At 42.5% G+C, this 23,113-nt stretch overlaps 1 protein-coding gene across 1 annotated transcript; it reads right to left on the reverse strand.

Moving 5' to 3' along the window:
• Nucleotides 1-2,955: 2,955 nt before the first annotated feature.
• On the reverse strand, nucleotides 2,956-21,762 carry Fdx1 (ferredoxin 1). The gene is made up of 4 exons (NM_017126.2): nucleotides 21,502-21,762; nucleotides 15,453-15,577; nucleotides 7,453-7,582; nucleotides 2,956-3,276 (listed from the first exon to the last, which is right to left on the reverse strand). The coding sequence occupies exons 1-4, from the start codon at nucleotides 21,696-21,698 to the stop codon at nucleotides 3,162-3,164; spliced, it is 567 nt and encodes a 188-aa protein (NP_058822.2). The 5' UTR covers nucleotides 21,699-21,762; the 3' UTR covers nucleotides 2,956-3,161.
• Nucleotides 21,763-23,113: the final 1,351 nt, after the last annotated feature.

Here is a 23,113-nt window from a genome sequence, read left to right on the forward strand (position 1 = left end):
ATCCCAGACACATGGCAGTAGATACATGGCTCCCACTCCTTGCTGTCTGTAATTCCTGACCCACAGGAGCTATCTGAAGAAACAAAAGATAATTGTTTGACATGCTTTTGGAATAATTTTTTATCACAGCAGGGAAACAAACGCAGTAACATATAATGCACATGTCAAATTTAGAAAGTTTCTTTCCTCAAACTAGAAAACTCATCCTTACATGAACAAACTATTCACTATCCATCTATTAAGATTGGACTCCATACAAGGACACATTGGTGAACTTTTATAATTTGAAATTTAAGATAATTTACTCTACAATATGTATCACTCTTAAATGCTCTGGCTGATCTGTTCAGGACAAGAAAACTCATGCTAATTAACAAATGGCTTTGAAGAACTTTCACAGTACAGCATGCTCCATACAAAAGGGACTCTGGTCACTAAGCAGCAAACACAAGATGCTTCGAGATCTTCCTAGCCTCCATTTACACACTAATTAAAAATAAAAACAAAACATTTGGCAAATTGCTCAGTGTAGCTCCTAATCATCCTTTTTCCTATTGGAGAATTTCATACAAGTGTAAGTTTTGCTCAAACCCACTCTTCATCTCTCCCCTCCAGCAAGTTCTCTTTCCCTCCTACCCATTTTTTTTCCCAACTTCATGAGCTTTTTTTCAAAACCTACAGAGTCAGGAGCTAGAGATGGCTCAGTGGTTAGGAGCACCAGCTGCTCTTGCAGAGGACCCTGGTTTGATTCTCAGTACCCACTTAGTGACTCACAGTTGCATGACATCCAACTCCCTCTTCTCGTTCCATGGACACTGTGCATATGGTGCATAATGCAAGCAAACACCCATACACATAAAATAATAAAAAAAAATGTTTTATAAAAGCCAAAATCCCATTTGGTGTGCCTGCATGTGCATGGATGTAGGATTATCCATCGAAGTGTGGCAGTGTCTCAGGAACTATGCAGTCTCTGCAGAAAACTCATTCTTCCTCCCCAGTAGCCGTCAATTGCCAATAACTCCTCATCTGAGTCTTCATAAACTCCCTCCCCAATGTGTGTTGGGATTTTGGCTGGCTTGATCTTGTACAGGTCTTGTGCAATAAGTCACAGCCCCTGTGGGTTCACATGTGCAACAGCACTATTTTGCTATCAATGTCTTTACCTGGGGCTCTTACAGTCCTTCTGCCCTTTTCCCTTGTGAGATTACTGAACCTCGTGGGGAAGAAATACGAGATGGCCTATCCATCATCTGTAAATTTATGGTGTACAGCACGACGCTATTTGTTACGTTTTATACTTGATTCACATTTATACAAATGAGCAAGCTGCAGTGGGGTACTCAAAGCAAACTGCTTGTGGTTTTTTCTCCCCACCTGTTTATTATGCTTTTTTTTCCCAAAATTAGTTAGTTTTTTTTTTTAATTACAAAGAGCACACTGTGGCAATGGTAGCATATCTGATTCCAGAACACACTGTGTAACCCCTTTGTGAACACTGGAGAATTTACTTTGGGTTCTTCCATATACAACCGCTATCTGGGAGCTGAAAACACGCTCTAGTTTCTGGACCCGTGGCACACTGTTGGGCAGATTGTGTATAAGGAAAAACAAAGCAGTGCCTGCTGGCTATGCAATGTGGCATCCTGGTCACACAGTGTGGCTGAGGAGACACAGAAGTACTTCATTAGGTTATCATTCTGTTACAGGCAACAATTTACACATTATTTCCAAAAGATTACAAAGAAATATTATTCTCTTGGAATAGGGACATTATAAAGACAAATAATTCTGTTTATTCCCCTAGCTTAGTTAACAGTTCTGTCAGTGTTATTACGTCTACATTCAGATCACACTTCTTACTAAAGCAAAATTTTGAAATACATATTTATAAGGTTTTACTGTCTTTAAAATTAAATGTTCCACTCAGTGATTATCTTTTTTCACACACATTTATACATAAATGCTGCCACACATAATGCTATCTATAAATGAATGTTGAGGAATCAGTCCTCCAAGGCACAGCAAACAGAAGCATCTTCCCAGTGTTTCCAGGTTCTTATAATTATCAAAGAAAGAATACAAGACAAAATAAGGAACTGAGGACAAGGATTTCTTGTAATACAGAAGGACACAGATGAGTGTAGGAATCTGAGAGGGATGGGTAGCATGGGATTTGAGACAATGTATTGCAGGCAGGGAAATTATTCATGAGTTAAGGCAACTAAAGAATTCCAGAAATGGATCAAGATTTTCCCTGAATAGGGTTAACTCTGTCTCTTTTATCTCTAAGTGAAGCTTCTGAATATGTCCTTGAACACAATGGACAATATGAACAGAAGTTTTTAATGCTAATGATATAAAAATGCCATTACCAGGAAGTAAAGGGCCAGTTGCAGTGGTCCCAGTAGGCCGTGTCAGTCTGCCAGTTTCTTGCATCTATACTGAGGTCACATGATGTCCTCCATAACACAGCTCTGGGGTTGTATACACCTCTCTCCACCATGCACATTGCCTCTTGTTTTGCCAACCTCAGTTAACATCTTCATAATTTCTCCAGTTTCAGTCAGACATCAGTCAATCACTAGATGTGGTTCCCAGTAGGATTCTCTGGATATATCCTGGTCAAGATAGAGCTCTACCATCCACATGAAACAAGGATATTAAGTCTTTAAATTTCTTGAGATTTTATTTTTATTTCATGTGTATGGATGTTTTCCTTATTGTGCCTATAAACCACATGTATGGAGAGGCCAAAAGTGAAATTACAGACCATTATGAGGTACAGTGTAGGTGTTAGAATTGAACTGTGTCCTCTGGAAAAATAGTCAGTGCTCTTAATTGCTGACCTAATTCTGCAGCTCCAGTGATATTCTTTTTAAACTTACCTTTTAAAACAGCAGACATGAGATTACACAGTCATGTTTTGCCAAAATCACTGAACCCACTCATGGTAAAATACATAAGGAGTTTATTGTATCAGCTGTCTTCTAATAGACTGATATTTTAATAATTTAATCAAAATAAAAACTGCAAATTTTCAGTACTACAAAACTGAACTAAGACAGCACAGCTACATATTTTGCCATATAATCAATTATGCTAAGAAATAATTATAAAAATAGGTAAAAATTTAATGAAAATATTCTTTTTATTGTAGCTTAGGAATTCTTGCTCATGTCAACAGACTGTCGGACATCTGCCACTGCTTCAGGCACACGGACAGTCATATTGTCCATAGCCTTGGTCAGACAAACTTGACAGCCCAGCCGTGACCTGCAAGATGAGAGAGACTCTGATTAATACTGGATACACAGCATTCAGCCTGTAGTTGTTTGGGATATTTTTAGACTTTCTTGCTTAAAGCAAATGGAGAGCTTGCTAATCTTTTAAGTTTTCATTCGGCCAAAGCAGACACCACCATCCATGTCGTCTACCTCGTGTCATGCCCTCTAAAGGGCAGCAGCAGGTCAGCATCACACAACCTGCTAGGCCAAAGCTTCACGAGGCTCTAGTGTGTCAGCCAATGGACTCACCAAAACTTGTTTAGTGGGGTTATTGACAGACAGAGAAACAACCAGAAAGCGTGAAGGCACACTATAACAACTGACTTAGCAAGCTAAGGAAACAACTCTTCGGCTCCCAGATAAATACAATCATAGACTAAGGCAAGCACCTCTAATCCCACCACTTGGGAGATGAAGGCAGAACGGGAGTCCTCAGCTATCCTCAGCCACACAGCAAGTGAAAATGGACCCAGCTAGGATATGAGCTCCTGCCTCAACCAGTGACTACAACCACCTTTAAGACAAAGATCAAATTCCAACCATCAAGGCTATTTCTCCCTTATTTTTAACATCTCTGAAATCAATGTCTATCATAAAGCCTTTGACCTCTTAAAGTCACTGCTACAGTGTAAGGAGGCAGCTGTGTCAAAGTTGTAACACATACATGGGTGTCTCCAAGTGCGCGAGTATCTTGACTCCAAAGATGTTACATTTTCTAACCCTCTCAAAGGAAGTCCAAAAGGATTATAAACTGAAATTACCAGCAATAGAGGAACAGAGCAGATGCACACCTGTAATCTGCTATGGAAAGAAAGACCATCACTCCATTGTCTTTTTTCTTTCACAGATTGCTATGAATCATGCTTCCCTTGGATGTTTTGTTTTCAACAAATAGCTACACATATATGGATATGCATAAATAACTTTTCAAATGCACACAATATAGTAAGGGAAAAGAGAATATAGTGCACATTTTAATCAGCAGCACTTTTCTCTTAGAAATACAAAAAAGTTACGTGTTAAGGCAGGTTGGTGGCATATGCCTGTCATCTCAGTTACTTAGGAGGCTGAGATAAGAAGACTGCAGGTTGAAGGCCAGCCTGGGCTAAGGAGTAAGTTAAATTCCAGCTTGGATGTAAATTTGATCCAGTCTTAAAATAAAAATATAAATATCAGGCTGGGAATAGAGCTCCATGTGAAGTGCTTGCCTAGCATGTGCAAGGCTCTAGGCTCAATTCCTAATACTGAACAAAAGGTTAATCTTACAACCAGTCTTTGACAAAGCACGTTATGAAAGCATTGGCTTCATTAATGCATTCATCAAACATTTACAGAATGCATCGTGGTAAATGTTCTACTACTAATTGTCAATGGGTGAACTACTGAATGTCAGTGATTATTCTAATTGTCAATGGGTGAGCTACTGTATCGTAGCAGGTATACATGGGAAAAAAGTCAATATTTTCTTATTAACATCTGTTACATGTTGGGCACAGGAGTAGTATTCATAGGAAAGCACAAGATTCAGAGCCAAGCAGGCCAATGGTTCAAAATCAGAAGTAACAGAACTTTTAACGGCAACTTTTGTTATTTCCTAGCCTGACCACCACGATGGAGACTAAAGGCTTGCTCATTGGGCTGCTGACAAGACTAAGTGCCAATGTCAACAGTATGGAGTGAACTTTCAATCAGACACATGAGATGAGACAACTCACTGACAATTAGCATGTGAGACTGTGACAAATGACACACAAACAGAAAAACTAAAACCCCTCTGAGGAGACACCCACACTTCTGGCTGGGACAGATGGATCTAGAACAGACTTTGAAAGATGGGTAAGACTGAACATTTATAAGAGCAAAATAACTTAAAAAAAAAAAGAGCAAAATAACTTGAGAAGAGCATTTGAGGTCAAGGCAACAGACACAGAGGCTCAAAGAAACATCTGAGCTAAGTGAGGTAAGTGCTTTGGTTCTGCTGACAAGACAAGCAATGGACTAGGGTGCTGCTCCATGACAGACATGCCTCAAGTCCAAAAGTCCCAAATTCAGTCTCCAGCACCTTCTTTGAGAAAGAGAAAATTTACATGGAGAATTGTAGTTTAAAAGTATCCAGGGTAACACATAAGTGTAGAAATAGTGAGGCACCACTGGGGAGTCCTAGAATGAGAAAGCCAGGTTAACCATAGGGAGTTTTGATGATAGGAGAAAAAAACAACCCATCTCCCATCAGTAGTTCTTTGCAGAACTAGAAATAGCCTTGACAATACTCAACTATGCACTGAGCTCTATCTGCAAGAGAAAAAAAAAAGGCAATCCAGACAGACTTTATAAACTTGGAAGGCCTTAGTGAGATAGTTGGATACTGCACACGAGCATATGGTGAGTGAGACAAGGCTACACATAAGGAACTATTAATACACAAAGTGGAGCACCTGTCAGTGAGGCACAGCAGAGCACCGCAGGTACAGGGATAGGAGAACAGGCACACATGAGGACAGTGAGCAGCTCTGGTCAGAGAAATTGACACAATGAGCTTTCGTGTAAAAAGGTATGGAGTTCTTGGTTTCCCCTCCCAAGGTATCGGTCTCACCTCCATAAGACAAAAGTGAGGCTGGGGACAGCCGTGGTGAAGGCTATCTGATCACACCGTGAACCCTGAGATCGTGTTATTTACTGGGAAACCTGTTTCTAGTTGTGGTGTGGGTCAGCACTAGGACACACCTTTAATCCAGGAGCCTTCTGTTTATTGTAAACAGGATTAAATAAAGTCAACAACCATAGGTCAAGATGCAGAGCAAGCAACCAATTGACAGGGAGTGAACATAGGAAATAACCATACAGAGTAAGAGGAAGTCAGGAGGATAGACAGAGAGACACACAGGAAGTCGAAGGAAGAGACACTCAGTCTGAAGGGTTTTTAGACAGTATGGAAGAGAGCTTTTTCTTTTGGGATAGCTGTGGAAGAAGGTCAGGTGGGTGCTTTCTCTGCCTCTCTGAGATAACAGGCTTTCACCTCAGCACTGGCTGGCTCCCGCTAGTAAAATCAAACATTTGAGATTTTGTTAAAAACAACATTGGCACCAAACATGGGGGCCGTTTGTAAGCATTTTTTTTCCTATGTCTGCCCCAGTTCCTGAATAATGATACAGAGTATTTATTTATGAATTAATGTCTAGGCCTTAAGCTAGGCTTGTTCCCCAACTAGCTCATAATTCAATTAATCCATTTATACTATTCTATGGCTACCTCTCCTCAGAATGAAAAATAGGGAGATGAACTATAAAAGGAAGAAAGTGAAATTAATAAACTATTACTGTAAGTTATTAAAATTTATCCTTACCATAGAAAAAAGAATTCTTGTAAGCTAATAAAGTTTTTTAAAAATTATTCATTAAGGTAGCAAAATATAGTTAAACAAAACCCACTCTCAGTAAGTAATAAGCCTCCTTAATTATGCCTTGAAACAGTAAATCAAGGAGATGTCTTCCTTGAGTGTGAGACTGGATAATTAAAAAATAGTATCACTAATGCTACCTGCTATCATGGAGCGCGCAGTGTTAGAGAGACTCTACCTACTAATTAACACGCTCTGATTAAGTTCTTAATGCACATTTAGAAAAAGAACTAGTCACCTTAACATAATTACTACTGTATATTAAGTTTCTTTGAAAACTCAATTCTCTCAAACAGGCAAAAATCTCCACTATAACTTTTTTGTTCAATTATCAAATTTGTCCTTCAAGAATACTATAAAAAGCATTTAATTCCTTCCTATTAAATTGTGATAAATATTAATTTCTGGCATAAATGGATGATAAAAGATATATTATGATTTAAAAATTATATTACTACCACTTAATTCTTTGACTTGTAAAAGGGAAGTTTCATGGAGGCCAAGTGTGGACAGTGAAAGAGAAATCCATTCAGACTTTATGACTTGTTCTGTATGCATAAGGACACGTCTACTCATGGGTACAATCTTAGACCCAAAGGAGAATCAATGCAGACTTTTCCAGGTTGCTGGTAACAGTGAAGCAGCCTTAAACCTTAGGTCAAGCTTTGTGCCTTATGTCTGTAATCTCAGCACGCACGAGTGTGAGGCTACCCTGACGAATAGTTATAATCCTGTCCTTCAAACAACAAACCAACAACATCTACTCACCTGTTTGTTAGTCCAAAAGCCAGGTCAAGCATGTCGTTCTCTTCATCAGTAATGGCATCTAACTTCTCATATATATGGTCCTCAAAGATAAGATGACAGGTAGAGCAAGCCAAAGTCCCCTCACACGCACCTGAAAAAGCAGCAGAGGTGAGCATGCCGTCCACGGCAGCAGGGCCCACCTGGCTGACGTAAAACGTGTCTGAGTTTTAGAATCAGCTACAGTGCTAAAAGGGGCTGGAATATCGAAAAATCATGAGTGCGGAACAGGTCCCCCCATCCTCACACACTGTCTGAAGTCACTCACAGTACCTCACAAAGGTTCTGAACAGATACTCCACAAAGGGAACTAACAAAATCTGCTGAGAAACAGCCTCAGGGTTCATTTGGAAATCTCACAAAGAAACTCAAACATGTAAGTCAGGGCTTCCCAAACGTTTCCATTCATGACCCACTTCCAAGTGAGAAATTTCTATGTGACCACAGGTACACAGGCAAATAAAATAGGTACAGGAATCAAGAGCACAATTTTAACAAAGCACAAAGAAAGTTTATTTTAAACCAATTATTTGATATACATACACAAATATATGTGTACACACACACACACACACACACACACACACACACACACACAGAGTTATTCACAAGATCTCTAAGAATTTTACTAGCCAGACAGGACAGCCTAGAGTATACAACACAGTAGTAAAAACAAGGAGACCCATTTCAACAAGGTAGAAAGAAAACTCCATAGCATGCACCAGAACACATATAACCACACAGAGAGAGAGACACACAGAGAGGGGAGGGGAGGGGAGAGGAGATGAGGGGAGGGGAGGGGAAGGGAGGGGAGGGGAGGGGAGACGAGACAAGACCTTAGTTTCTATTAAAGCCATTTCAAAGCAGTGATAGCGTCAGGAGGGCCCAAGTGATGAAGCTCAGGAGCCTTGAGCTTTGGAAGTGCATTCTCTGCCTACAGTACCCTCTCCTGCTACTGTGTCAGGGTAAAGCCTCTTTATGTTTCATGCTTCCATTATCTTAACCGTAACTAATACCAAGCTCACCCAGGAGTTACAAGGATCATGGGTAAAAACAAATTATATGTATTGGCAGCATACCTGGTAAGTTGCAATAATTACTATTTGGAAATGGTGAGAAATCTTGAGCTGCTGGGGGGAAACTATCAGTGTTTTCATTCAGCACTAGACCCTGCATGCGACAGTACTAACCTGATTGGCAAGATGTACCCATTGTAACAGTGGCATGACTGTCGCGTCATGGGGTAACCAACAACTTTCTGACTGGATTTTAAGCTGGCTTCATAGAAGGGATTTCATGCCTGGTACTATAAATTTGGTCAAAATCTCATGACAAGAGAGATCCCAGGCTCTGGGAATTTATTGCTAGTTTACTTATTGGTTAAGCTGTTGAACTGCTTTCTAAATACTCATTGATTTGTGTTGCTCTCAACTCTGGAGGAAGCAGCTTGATTTTGCAGTAGGTTAATGCACAGACTTATAATTGATCTAAGTAACAAAATAAGTAAAGATAAGGCTCAGGGAGCATTATGGAAGAGGGCCTGAAGTAGTGAGAAGCACTGGCTGATGAGCAGGAAAGCTGTGAATGGTGACATCCGGACATGGCATAGCTGTTGCATACATAGCAGCTGTGACTGCCTGCACAGGATCAAGCCAATCACAATCCCAGCATAGACACAGGCGTTTCCTTGGCAAAGGAACTACAGGCAGTCGATGGTTACTGAGGGAGAGAGAATCACTCTCTTGAGGACATGACAACACTGGTAGGCTGGCCATACCCCAACTGCTGGCCCTACACTCACACATATTAGCAGCACTAATTGGTGTCTAGAGGTTAATAACCAAAAAGGAGGTCAAGTTTAGAGGACGACAGGGCAGCGAACACTAAAGGAAGCTGGAGGGAAGTAATGGCAAGTGGGGATAATGAAGGTACACTGTATAGATATATGAAATTTCCACTTCCACTTACGAAATTTGAGTGTTGCTAATAGGATGTTTCCTGTATGAAAGTCTTGAATTAAGGTCATTTTGTCCACTTTTGATTCTGATAAGATAAAGTGGGCCACCCACCTTACCCCTTTCCTAACCAAAACCTAGAATACAGCTATGTTGGAAGTTACATATTGAAAATATGAAGTTATGTATGAGTATTGTTCGATGATCTAGCACATCAGAAATACAACGGTAAGGCATAACAAATAGAAACACAGACATCCATAAACATTATTAGGACCTCTTACCTTGAACAGTCATCAAACAGGCATGCAGAATACAGAAGAAAGGTTGAAAGGATAAGCTAGATCAATTTAATCACAGATGTGTAACTGCCCCCAAGTGGCGGAATACTGAAACACACAGTACTGAGAAGCTCATCTGCTAACAGGTACTAGATACAAGATTATTGTGCATTCTATTGCTTCCCAAGTTTACAACTGTCCATTTGATTCACCTACTGCCTCACTCCCTTATACACGGTAAGTTATAAATTGAGAGTGACCGTATCGCTCACCAGAGTTCAAGCGAAGAAGAACACAGGAGTGAATAAATGCATCACAGAAATGTGGTAAACACATATGAAAGCATGGTCTGAGGTAGACCAGACAATGACAGACGATCACAGACTGGGTGCTACAGGCAATCCAAATTTATAGTGGGTTGGGAGTACAGAGAGACACCCCACTAGGGACTGGGTGGTTAGGCAAAGGAGGACTTCTTTTGTTACGTGAAGCCAGTACCCTCTACCCCAGAATCCAGCCATTCCTTCCACAGCACTTATCACCAGCTACTATGTGTTCTCCTCTGTGTCCTGGTACGAATACAGACACTTGACGGACACAGAACAGTAAGTACACATTTGTGGGATGAGAGAGAAGATGGTACCTCCAGAGGGAAAAGTGCACATGAAGTCTTGAAGGTGGTGATTTGGTGTGAGTTCAAGCTTCTAGGAGGTCAGCATTGCTACACTAGGGAGAACAAAGCGTTGGGGCAGAGGGGAAAGGAGAGGGGAGCATAACATGTGTAGCCTCTTAGACCAATGAGGAATACGGATTTAATCTTAATGCAATGGCAAGTCCTTTGTGGTTTTACTCAGAGAACTGATACAGCTGACGTCAGACAATCACCCCAGTTCCAGGGCTCAGACTGGAAGCGGGTTCACAGGTCCAGTGGCTTCGCAGAGTCAAGTGATAAATATAATGGAGCCAAAAGGCGCTTCTGGAGGCTTAAGTGAGAGGAGGTGCTGATGGGCTGGCTGCACAAGGACAACAATGCCGCTCAGGTTTCAGCCTGCAGTAGCTAGATAGTGTGCATTACAAATACAGGACATGCTGAGGAAAGACTGCTGTGGGGAAGGGCGAAGGCTGTTTTAAGAACATGATGCTTACCAGCAACATGGCTCAGCAGGTAAGGACAACTGCTGCCAAGCTTCTCCGATGACTTGAGATTCACGCTCACAATGTGCACGGTAAAAAAGAACTAACATAACCTCTCCAGCCCTCCACATGCAAGTGTGGGCCCATATGCACACACAATTATACACATGTGGTGGAGGAGAGAAGTACATGTTTAAAAAATCAATAATTGAGTTTTAAATACCTTTGGGGTTTCCAGAAAGAAACAAAGTAAGGAGTTGAATCTACAAGTTCAAGCTCAGAGGAGAGAATGAATCAAAGATATAAAGTTAATCTCCATCAGCAACTAGGAAGGGCTTATGGTCACAGAATGGAAGAGAGTACATGGGAAGATACTGCAGACTGTGGACTCGGTCAGCCACTCGGGGAGCTCAGCAGGCGGTACTGGTTTGGAGGATGCCATGGAAACCTTTAGGAGGTACAGCCTTGCTGAAGAAGCATGTCACTGGGTCAGGCTTGGATCTGTAGCCCCACCACTTCCAGTTCCCTGTCTCCTTCACATCTGTGGTTGAAAATGTGATCTGTTATCTTCCAGACAAGACCACCTGCTGCCAGGTCGCCCTCATCACTATGGACTTTCTATGTGGAACCATATGCAAACCAAGATAAACTCCCTCTTCTCTAAGTCACTTCTGGTCAAGGGAGCTTTATCACAACAGAAAAGGTCCTGATACCCTTAGATTAACTCATTTGATCTTTGCAGCAACCATATGGAGTAAATACTAATATTAGCTCCATTCTATTGGAGCGAGGACAAGATACAAAGTTAGGGGCCTAACCCAAAGTCACAGACTGAGTGACAGAGTGCAAAAACAAGCTAGGCAGAAAACCATACTCAACCACACTAAAAGGGGGTTGGGAAAAACTTTGACTCACAATATGAAGTTAATTTTACACCAACACTTTATAACATAAATATGTCACAGTAAAATTCCTGTAAACGATGTTGTGTTTTTTAATTGATTGACCTCTCTAAGATGCTAGTTTGAAGCCAACAGACTGGAGCTGGAGCTGGAATACAGAGCGCTTGCCTTGCACACATGATGCTTTAGGTTTACTCTCCAGCATGACCGAAACCAGACACGGTGGCTCATGCACTCAGAGATGAAGAAAGAAGATCAGGAGTACAAGGCCAGCCTCAGATACATAATTTCAAGGCCAGCAGGGATACAGTAGTTCAGGTATTTTATCATAGCAATAGAAAAATAACAAACACAATAGAAGGACTTTTGTAACAAAACCACTCCCTTCTGGTATTTAATTCTTTTTTTTTTTTTTTTTTTTTTTTTTTTGAGCTGGGGACCGAACCCAGGGCTTTGCGCTTCCTAGGTAAGCGCTCTACCACTGAGCTAAATCCCCAGCCCCTGGTATTTAATTCTTAACTCTTCTAGAATTGTCTTATGCGACTACAGCCTCATAGTCTATGATTGTATATCGGTTTTCTGTTGATGAGCAGTTGTTTTTGCTACTCTTTTCTGTTAGAAACATCTCTGTAGTAAATTGCCCAAGACAAGAGAGTCTCTTCCCAAAAGTGAAATTGAATCTACAGAGAAAATGACAAAAATAGTCCTGTCTGGTTACAGCTTTCATCTAACTTAGGAACATTTGGGGATGGAAAAACAGTTGCTTTTGCATGTTCTCAGGGTGTGTTAACAGCCCCTACATATAGATGTTGGTCTAGAACATGCCAAAGAATACTGTCATACAGTTTTTTAACCTGGCCTAGTTCCAGGAAAGACAGAGCTAGAAAGAAACCCTGTTCAAAAAACAAAGAAAGTGTCTAATAAATCTATCACCTGGGCCTCCTTATTAATAATTTATGTTGAAGGATTTTTGCTTGTTTTTCCAAATAAGGGCCTTATATTGCTCTTTATGTATCCTGAATGCCTTTTTCTGTGCATACTGCAGATACCACAATGTGAAAATTTGGGGTTCAGGAACTTGCCCTGCCCCAGCTTTGCTGAGTTGCTGCTCACTGGTGGTCAGTGCTGCTATTTGCTTTCCAGTCAGTGTTCTAGACAAATCCTCTAAAGCTCGCATTCCTCAGTACACGAATATGGCCAGGTAAATGACTGGCCAGAAGCTTACACGTCTGGTGCCAAGGGGATCAGGTAACTAGGTGAATCCTTCAACAACCAAGCAATTTGTGTCTTAGTTCACTCCTGCTTGTAAAAGACCTCAAGGTCAACCAGAGATGTGAGAGTAGAAGTAGAGTCTCTGGGTCTCCCAGATCCAGAGCCACTCAAAGACTGCTATGGGCATCTCACTCTGCCAGTATTCCCTCCATTGTGTAGCTGGCCCTTGTTCTCCACAGCTGGTACCCCAAACCAACAAAGCTGATCATTTTATGTGAACTCTCTATAGACAAAGATCCACCAGCAACCTGCAGGATCAAGGAATCCCTAGACAGAGCTTTTCTAGGAGACTGCAAGCCAGGAAAACAGTGACCATATTCTGGGAATGGGACATCTCTGAGCACTCGAGACCCATACTGCCTTCCACAGTCACACAGAGACAGTTTTCACCAACACTAGAAATTATAGGGCTGCTGCTTTCCAAGGACTCTGCAGATCTGTGGGGTGAGAATAACCCAAACTAAAATGCCACAAACACTACTGTTCTTGCCAAACTTAGCACTTGACGAGCCCTTCACTGCTGTATCCTGAACAACACAGTGAGGACAGAACTGTTACTATTCTCCAGAGCATAAAAATGGACATAAAGAAGTTCCAGTGGCATGCCCCAGGTCTCAGGTGACAATGTTGGTTTGAGAATCAAAATTTGTCTGATCCCAGAGTCCGGTCTCAGTTACTGTTCAGCACACTAGCAACCACTGTGAACGAATACTTTAGCAAAACTTAATTAAAGTGCAGTTTAGCTGGGCTTGGTAGGACATGCCTATGGCCCCAGCACTCAGGAAACAGCTTTTTAGAATTTACTACTTAAGGAGAGGGGCGTTGCTTCTAAGAAGAAAAACTGTAACAAGCATTAACATGGAGGCAGATTTACATAATGAGAAGTGAAGAAGAAAAGAACTAGCAACAGTTCTTAAAGTGGGAGGTGAACTCTGCCCTGAAGCACCATAGTCAGGCTTTAATCCCAGCACTTGAGAGGTAGGGGCAATTGATTCAATGAGTTCAAAACCAGTGAGGACATCCAGGGCTATGTAGAAAGACTCCATCTTAAACCCTCCCCAAATAAAAAATAAATAAAATAAAAAGATTTAGTTCTTTATATAAAAAAGCATCTACTTGATTTAAAATAAACTTATAACTTATTACCAGTAAATGTCTGGTTTGTGTAACTATAAACTGTACACCCAAGGCTGTATAAAATGTCTTGAACAAAAAGGAATCACAAGTGGAAAGATGTAAGGAGCCTTGCTCTAGACTGGTGCTTTTCAAACCTAGCATGGGAGGTATTTTCCAAATCATGGGAGCTGGGTTGGGGATTTGGCTCAGTGGTAGAGCGCTTGCCTAGCAAGCACAAAGCCCTGGGTTCGGTCCCCAGCTCCAAAAAAAAAAAAAAAAAAAAAAAAAAAAAAAAAAAAAATCATGGGAGCGGCTTGTTACACACTGCTAGGCTGGCAAAAGAGCTCACTCGTCTGGTAAAGGCGCTTGCCACTAAACCTAAGAAACCAAGTTTGGTCCTCAAGACCCATATGGTAGAAAATAGGAAAGAACTGAGTCCACCAAGCTGTCTTCTGACCTTCACACGTGACATGGTACAAGCAAGCCCACACATAAAAATATGCACATGTATGTGCATGCACAAACAAAATAATAAATAAGTAAAAAAAAAATATTCTGGCTAGACTTCCTGAGACAAAAATCTGTATTTCCCAGGTGACAAAGATGGCAACAAGCCAAAGAACCCTCAGAAAAGAAGCATTAGGCACAGCCAGTGTGCAACAGGGAAGGGTAGGAATACAGGCTTTGTACATGTGATTTAACAATATGGTCAGGAGCAAGATCGAACACTTTCTACATAGTATTGATTTTTAGAACACATTACCTGTTCTGAGAAGATTCGACAGCATTTAAAATTAAATCATAACGACTCACAGCTGCTCTGCGCTATGGTGTTTACTCACTACTTGTCGCCTGACCTCTCACCTGCTCAGGCTTGCAGCGTCAGGTAAACAGCGGGCCGTGGGCCACAACAGACCTCTGAGCCAAGTGGCTGTTTAATTCCTTTCCAGATGTAAACACAGTGTCTGTCACTCCATTATTCATCTGGGTTGTTTTAGTGTATATGTGAGTGCCATATGTGTGCAAGTGTGGAAAAGACAGGAGAGGGTGTAGGATCGCTGCAGCCAGAATCAGAGGCAAAAAGCCAACTGACCTAAGTGCAGGGAACAGAACTCTGGAGGAGCAGTATGTGGTTTTAATCATGGAGCCATCTCTCCAGCCTCTACTCTAATAATCTACAAATAAAAAAAGAAGTAACATGTACTAAATTATATTCCCTAGAATGCCATAGTTTAAAATCAAAAAACAAGAACAAAACCTGTAACTTATTCAGAAGGTTACCTGGATGTTTCAGGAACACTTACCAAATCCATCGATATCTAGGTTATTCTCAATCACAACATCTAGCAGAGAGTCACCAACTTTCCCCTTGGTCGTTAGCGTTTCACCATCTCGGTTCTTGAAGTGGACTGTTACCTTATCTTCTGAGCTGGAGAAGGAAGCAGCATTTCAGAATTTTTAGTAATTTCAAACTATAACTTAAGGGCTAGGGAGATAGTTCAGCAGACAAAGGCTCTTGCCACAAAAGCCTGGCCACCTAAGTTGGATCCCTGGAAGTCATGTAAAGGGAGAAGAGTGCCAACTCCAAGAAGTGGTCATCTGAGCTCTACGTATGTGCCATGGGTGCCCACATACACATCATTAGTAGACTCACATAACAGTATCAACTGAAAGAGAAAATTAAATCACTGCCTAACCTGCAAAGCCGAATGAATAAACATACACTTACATACGTGTAGAAGAAGATGGCACCGACTGAGGGTCTATCCATCTACCCACCTAGAGGACAAGTTCTATCACCTTAAACAGATGCAAACTACCTTCCTGACCCAGTAACCTGGTGGGGGCATAGAGTCTGTCTCCCACAGGTCACAGATGTCTAGAAACACCCAGCAATCATTACTACCTAGAAATCTGAAAGCAACAGCAATTCTGGTTGGTCTCCATGCCAGGGATTACACATTACACTCTATTTGGCTTTCATAAGCTCTTAGAAAACAATGTGTCTTTGACCATGGCCCTAAGAGACAAGTTCAAGGTTGCTTGTGGTCAGCTTTATAAAAAGCAAGTCATTCTGTTAGCCACAGGGTCACTACTGTGCAGGTGTCTGCTCAGTGAGACTCTGACCCCAAGGAGCAGCTTGTGAACTCTTCTGAGTCTTTGAACACTTCATTTTTAGTCCACATGGTATATTCAAAATTCAACAGAACAGAACTCTGGAAGGACGCACACCTCTGCACGTGTTCTTACCGCTAGCTATCATCTAGCTAAACCTAAATTGCTTTCCTTTCTACCAAACTGCATTATGATGTGGGAAACGGACCTAGTATCTGAGGCTTCCCCACCCCACCCATTACCAAGACTTAGAAGATACAGACTTACAGTAAGTAATTGTAATTTTGCCACTACCAATAGATGGCAATACCCACCCCTCCCCCGGCTCCCCCATAACTCCCATCTCAATAAAAGCCAACTTCACTGGAATGAAAACCCAGAAGTAAGTGATTCCAGGGTTACAAATACCTTCCAGAAGTGCAAATCCAATCATTACATCTCACAAATAAGTCAGATGACCGCTCCTCCCGCCCCCGCGTGGATAATGCTGTTAGTATGGTGCTGGATAAAAGGATCCCTGCTGATCAGAAAGGCCAATAGAAATGTATCTTAAAATTCGGTGAAAATTTTCATCACGCTGTACAATGCATGAATTTTAAATTCTAATACTTTTAAAAGTAAAATGATATAAAAATTTGTGTGTGTGCCTTCAATAAAGGATCTATGCCACAGACTCCTTTTAATTGGTGGTGGGAGAGGCCTTTAAAAACGTGTGCTTTTACTTGCCTAGCACCACCAGCTGTCTCAGGATTCCCACAACTGTCAGAAAACAGGAAGAATTTTCCTGCATGGCTCCGGAGACCGAGTCAGGGTCAGGGAAAAGCTCTTCTTTGCCTTAGTCCCAGCCCAGGCTCTGTAAAGCAAGTGTCTTCACACTTGAGAATCTGTAATGATAAACTGTCCCACAGCTACTTTCTTTTTCCAGGGTAAAACTGAGAATGACAATAGCCCTCAAGGCTGAGAGTCTAAAACCACAAATTAAATTTAAAAAGAATTGAAGAGGCAAGGATTTGAGCCAGCTGGACTATGGAGAGAGAAAGAGAGAGAGAGAGAGAGAGAGAGAGAGAGAGAGAGAGAGAGAGAGATTGCACGCATGCATACTTGTTTGGCATTTACAACTTGAAAAACCAGATGGGAATGTCCCCAACCCATATGGCAATATGACTCGGAAAGCTAAGATGTGGACAGATGCCTGGAAACTAAGCTACAGTCAATAGGATGTTTATGGGATTACTCAAAGCCAGGGGCTCAAGAATTGCTGTTCTAGAACACACAAGAGCTAAACTCACAGCAAAAGAATTTCAAATCACTTTAACATCAGCCTCTTGTCAAGACAATTATCTCACAGTTTGACAATGTACAAAATGTCTAAACCATGGTAGAGCTCAAACACGGATCTGTAAGTTTTATTTAAAGCCCAAGTTCTTTTGCTGCTAGGAACCTGAACTGCTACTTGTTGGGGGTAATGTATTCAATGCTAAATCCTGGCCCCCAAGATCTGGTTTCAGGCCAATGAGCACATTCCCATGCACACCAAATGATGTTATATAAACGTTGTTTGCCAATCTTCTCTGCCTGGTTAAATAAAAGTGGCAATAGCCAATTACTGGGGAGAATAGGAGCAGGCAGGGTTTTGGTTACTGGGCTGGGGGTCTCAGGAAAGAGGGAAGAGAATGGGAGAAGAGAAGGAAGACAAGAGGCCAACGTGAGCGGAGATGGACTATGAGCACATGGCCAGGAGAAGGGTCCTGAGGTCAGGCTGATGGAGCAAAAAAGGAGCCCAAGCAAAACTCAAAGAGCAAGTAACATGGGGAGCACAGCTGGAAACTAGCCAGTCTCGAGTATAGAAAAACAGATTGGGGATAATCGTACAGAAATTCTGCTAAGCTGGTTAAATAAATCCATGGGATTCAGTCTGGGTTACTGGGGGGCTGGCCAGGTCACATTAAGAACTATAGAGTTAATGACACAACAGCTACTATGTACCAAAGCAGTGACTTCACTCTCAGAGCAAAAACCCCTCTCACAGGGGCCATGGCAGGTATCTTGCATTTAGATATTTACATTATGATTCATAATAGTAGCAACGTATGAAGTAACAAAATAATTCTGTGGATGGGGTCACCACAATACGAAGGACTACACTGAAGGGTTGCAGCATTAGGAAGATTGGCAAGCACTGTATTAAAGGTACACAGCTCTAGTTAACAAATCTAAGATTAGTAATTGATTCACTAAGGATAAGGAAGGAAGTACAATAAGACTGGAAAGCTAATTCTTTAAGTGAAAGAGCAGAGAACCTAAGAGCCAGAAAACACAGCTTCCAGTTCTGCCTCTAAGGGCACTTTTACAGAGGTGGCCATGGAAACCAGGTAAACTGAGCAGTGAGCCTACTGATTAAAGCATTGTTTTGTTTGTTTGTTTCAGAGAACCCTACTTATCCCAGGCTAAGTTCCAACACTCCAATAGCCAAGGATGGCCCTGAACTTCTGATTCTCCTGCCTCCATCTCCCAAGTGCTGGAATTACAAGTGTATGTCACCACACCCAATGTATGTGGTGTCAGCGATCAAATAGGGCTTCACACATACTACACAAGCACTCTACCATCTGAGCTACATCCTTAGGACAAACTTTTTAACTTAACAAACTGAGAGAAACAGTTAAAAACAGAGAAAGTCTATGGAAATACTTTATTCCTTAAAACACGGTATACACGTATTTGACTAGCATTAACTTTCGTCTACTCTCAATGACCGACTGGTCAAATGTACAGCCCTCCCCACCCCACCCCAGCCTCTGCCATGTATACACAGCCCTTTCTAAGAACTAGGGAAGATTCCAAGTCGTGCAATAAACGTAATTCTTCTAAACCTTACTCACCAAACAGACGGTCTCAACCCCAGCACACACATTAACCTAGCCACAGTCCTATAGGTCACCCCAGTCTTAATGCAGAAAAGCAGTGCTTCTCAACTTTCCTAATGCTGTGACCCTTTAATACAGTTCCTTGTGTTGTTGTGAGCCCCCAACCATAAAACTATTTTCAGTGCTACTTCATAACTACAATTTTGCTACTGATATGAACTGTAAATATCTGTGTTTTCTGATGGTCTTAGGCCACCTCTGTGAAAGGATTATTTATCCCATAAAGGGGTCTCAACCCTCAGGATGAGAATCACTGTGGTATGGCAGCTGTTACTCTTTCACTGCATAACCTGGGGCACTAGCAAGGGAAAAGGGGCAGCCTGTGGCTCCTTCTTCCCTCATCACCCTTGTTCTCCGAAATGACTCAGGAAATAGGAACTAGAGAGCTGCCAGCTGCAGCACATCCCCTGCCTGACGTGCAAGAGACCCTGGTTCCATCCACAGCAACACAAGAGGAAAGACTGTCACCTGCTATGCAGCACAAAACCTACTCAAGGTCTAAGCCTGGTTTTGTCAGCTACTTAATATGAAAACTTTAGGCCCACTTACCTCTACTTCTCAGGATTGTCTTAATAGTGAACGCTCTTTATCAAATTACTACAAAATATCAAGTATTGTATCAGGGCATTTGGAGACAACAGCTTTTCAATAAGTCTCACTTATTGAGAACTTATATCAACGTGGAACTTAGAACTCGGCTCCTAGTATTGCTGGCCAACACAACTGTGCCCTTAACAAGAATGCCCTGCACCAGCAATGCCAAGCGCAGTAGGCACTCACCATGTGCTAAACACCTGGAATGTGGCTAGCATGACTACAAGACAGAACCTTAAATACTTTTTAGCTTCCATTATCGCAATGTTCAATAACCATGTGTGTCTGGGAGCTGCTGTGTTAACAGCAACGGTCTGGATAATGGGAGCTGGAAAACTTATTTGAAGCTCTGTGTCAAGAAGCAAAGCATCCAAAACCTAATGACAAATCGTGGGAACCAATCTGCAAAAGCATGTGTATCCCCTTACATCACACTGCTTATGTCAATGTATGTCACAGCTTAAATCCAGAAAGCACCTGCCATAGAAATTAAGGCACCCATAGGTGAATAGTTGGAGAGGCCAGGAGAAATAGGACTGAATGGCCCTAACAATTTCCCTCTCACTCCATGCAAAATATCTGTACGTATGTACAAACACATGTACAGACATTCTGATTTCCTGCTAGGCTCTGCTCTGGAGTCAAATCTGTTGAACATTCTGCAGACTGATACACCAGACACAGACGTTTGTGGTTGTGAAGAGATGATTGCCACAGATCTAGAGACAGCCAAAGTTACTGTGGATCTTAAGGCCTTTAATGGCCATGTATCACCAGACAGGGCATGCTTACCAGGTAAAGAAGTTTGGAATGTGTTATTCTACCATCGGCTTCCAATACAAACGCTATATATGTAAGTCAGCTTTAAAACCCTGCTATCCACTTGATGTCCCATCAGTATATTTGCCAAGTACATTGATTTGTGACTTTCTTTGGGGCTGTGACTACAAAAGTTGAGCTAAGTTCTTCCACAGAGTAACATACAATCCAGAGAAACCTTAATCTGTGTTCCCAGATGAAAATTACTCATGTTTCACTTTGAAGAAACTCTCATCGTCCCTTCGAAGCAACAGATGTGTTTTGCATTGACACCGACATTATATGATTCTCACCTTGTCCCTACACTGAGAAACCTGTAAGTAAATTTTATTTTTAGTAAACCTAAGGGGACCGTGCCTTTGAGAACAAATATTCCCAATATCAATCTTCCACCTACGGTGGTGGCGGGGATCTCTCACTCTCTCAACATTTGCCACAGAATTCTCTACACTATGACCTCCAGAACTGTTGCTAAGAGACAGTTGCCTACTGAGCCCTCACTTTCAATCAGGTGCATGTCCAACGTTACCTGCACGGAGTCATTTATCCCCTTAAATCATCCTCTAAGGGCTACACTGTGATCCTAGGTCAACAGGGAGTGAAGTTAAGCCAGTGCGGGTATAAACCTTACCCTACCATTCCTACTAGGCAGGTGCTACTAAACCCTTCCTAGCTGATGTCAGCACAAAGGGCCAGCAAAAGCTACCACAACCGCGAGGTCGACAAGGACAACCCACCGAGAAGCCCCGAAGCCAGCACCCCACACCGCCCGAGCCAGGCCCGGAACGCTAGCGTCACGGGAAGAGCTCTCCGGCTCGGGGCCAGCAACCGGGAGGCAAGGCGGAAGGGAGCCGCAGGCGGAAACGCAGGCCGCCGGACGCCGGGAGCTGCGCCTCACCTACTCCGCGCGCGCGCAGACACGCTCAGTGGCCGGCCAGGTCCGGCCTCTGCAAGCGTGTGGGGGCTCGGGGTCCACTGAGGGATGGCAGGTCCCGCACGGGTCCCGCAGACCAGCAGCCGACGGCAGTCCAGACCACGAAAAGCGACGGAGGCGCAGGCAGCGCGCAGGAGTCGGGCGCCCGGAGCGGCCGCCATAACCCTGTCGGAAGGTTCCGGGTCCCGCGGGGTCCTGCGCAGTGCCAAGGGTCCCCTGGGTCCCGCGTGTCCCGCTGCGAGAGGGCTACACGACCCCGAGCACCCTGCGTGTCCTATAACCCGCGGCCGCGCCCCGCCCCGCCGCGGCCACGCCTTCGTGGGGCGGGGCCGAGCACGCTTTCAGGGATCTGGTTAAGAGTTCACCTTGAACTTTTTCTACAGTCAGCTCTGCGTTCTGGAGCAGTTACTTATCGAGGACTGACCTAAAGGCCATCAGGTTAACTTTTGCCTTTTGCCATAGACCCTCAAAACAAATCATCGCAGTTTCCAACACTTTAGAGTACAAGTTACAGCAAAAGGGACCTAGGTTTTCCCTACACAGGACAGCTGAGAGCTATAAAAAGTTTTAAAATGCCAATAGACTTTTTTTTTTTTAATGAAGGGAGGCATAGGTAAAAGTGTAAACCATATCATAATTAGTTATTTAGGGCTGCTGAAGAAAACAGGTAATAACAGTCATCCTGAACTGATGAACTGAGTATATAAAGCAGGAAATTTTTAAATGAATAACTATTTCAACAGACTTCGAAACTTGAAAACCTTATTTTAAACCGCACATTGTCACTGCTGGTAAGTTTTTGAAAGAGTTTTTGAGGTCAGATATGCAACCTTCAAAACCAAGTCCTGTGTTAATCACAGACCTTGGATGAATTACTCTTGGAGGATAAGAGTTTCCATGACTCACAGATAAGCTCACACTCAGGGCCACTGTGGAGGTTAGGTGAATTAGTGCAACGAACTGCGTCACAAACCATGAGCAATAAATACATCATCTTGAGCATTCCTGATAAGGTGCTGAAGGATAGAAACACATGTCGCAAACAAACTGAGGACAGTAAAAGATTACTTAAATATTCAAACGGGTTGGAGACATAGCTAGGAAGTAAAGAATATTTGTTGCCCTTGCAGAGAACCTGGGCTCAAGACTCAGAAACCACAGAGCAGCTTGCAACTCTCTGTGACTCTAGTTCCAGGGGATCCAAAACTTTCTCCTGGCCTCCTCTGCCCCAGGCATGCACACGGTGCACATATATACGTTCAGGCAATCACATACCTTTGGGAAGAGGAGAACGGGTAATTCCTCAAGAGGCTGGAGACATAGCTCACCAGTTATGTTTTCTCATTTTGTTTCCCAGCTCTCAACAGAAACCCAAAGTTCCACGGTAATCCTCTGCCCTCAGGCCCCTGACAGGCACACTCTGACATGTGGCATACACATACCTACACGTACAGATTTTTAAATAAAACTATTTTAAAAGTAATATTTAAGAGGTGCAAACTGGCCCAGGTGCTAAGGACACTTGCTGCTTGCTATTCCTGAGGATCAGAATTCAGTGTTCAGCACCCACAGTCTG

The sequence above is a fragment of the Rattus norvegicus genome, chromosome 8 (assembly GCF_036323735.1).
Source record: "Rattus norvegicus strain BN/NHsdMcwi chromosome 8, GRCr8, whole genome shotgun sequence".
Classification (NCBI taxonomy): Eukaryota; Metazoa; Chordata; class Mammalia; order Rodentia; family Muridae; genus Rattus; species Rattus norvegicus.

Coding starts and splice junctions, on each gene's coding strand:
- Fdx1 (NM_017126.2), bottom strand. CDS start 21,698: ATGGCGGCCGCTCCGGGCGCCCGACTCCTGCGCGCTGCCTGCGCCTCC. Junction 15,578..21,501: donor TCTGCGCGCGCGCGGAGTAG/GTGAGGCGCAGC, acceptor TTCCTTCTCCAG/CTCAGAAGATAAGGTAACAG. Junction 3,277..7,452: donor GCTTTTGGACTAACAAACAG/GTGAGTAGATGT, acceptor CTCATCTTGCAG/GTCACGGCTGGGCTGTCAAG.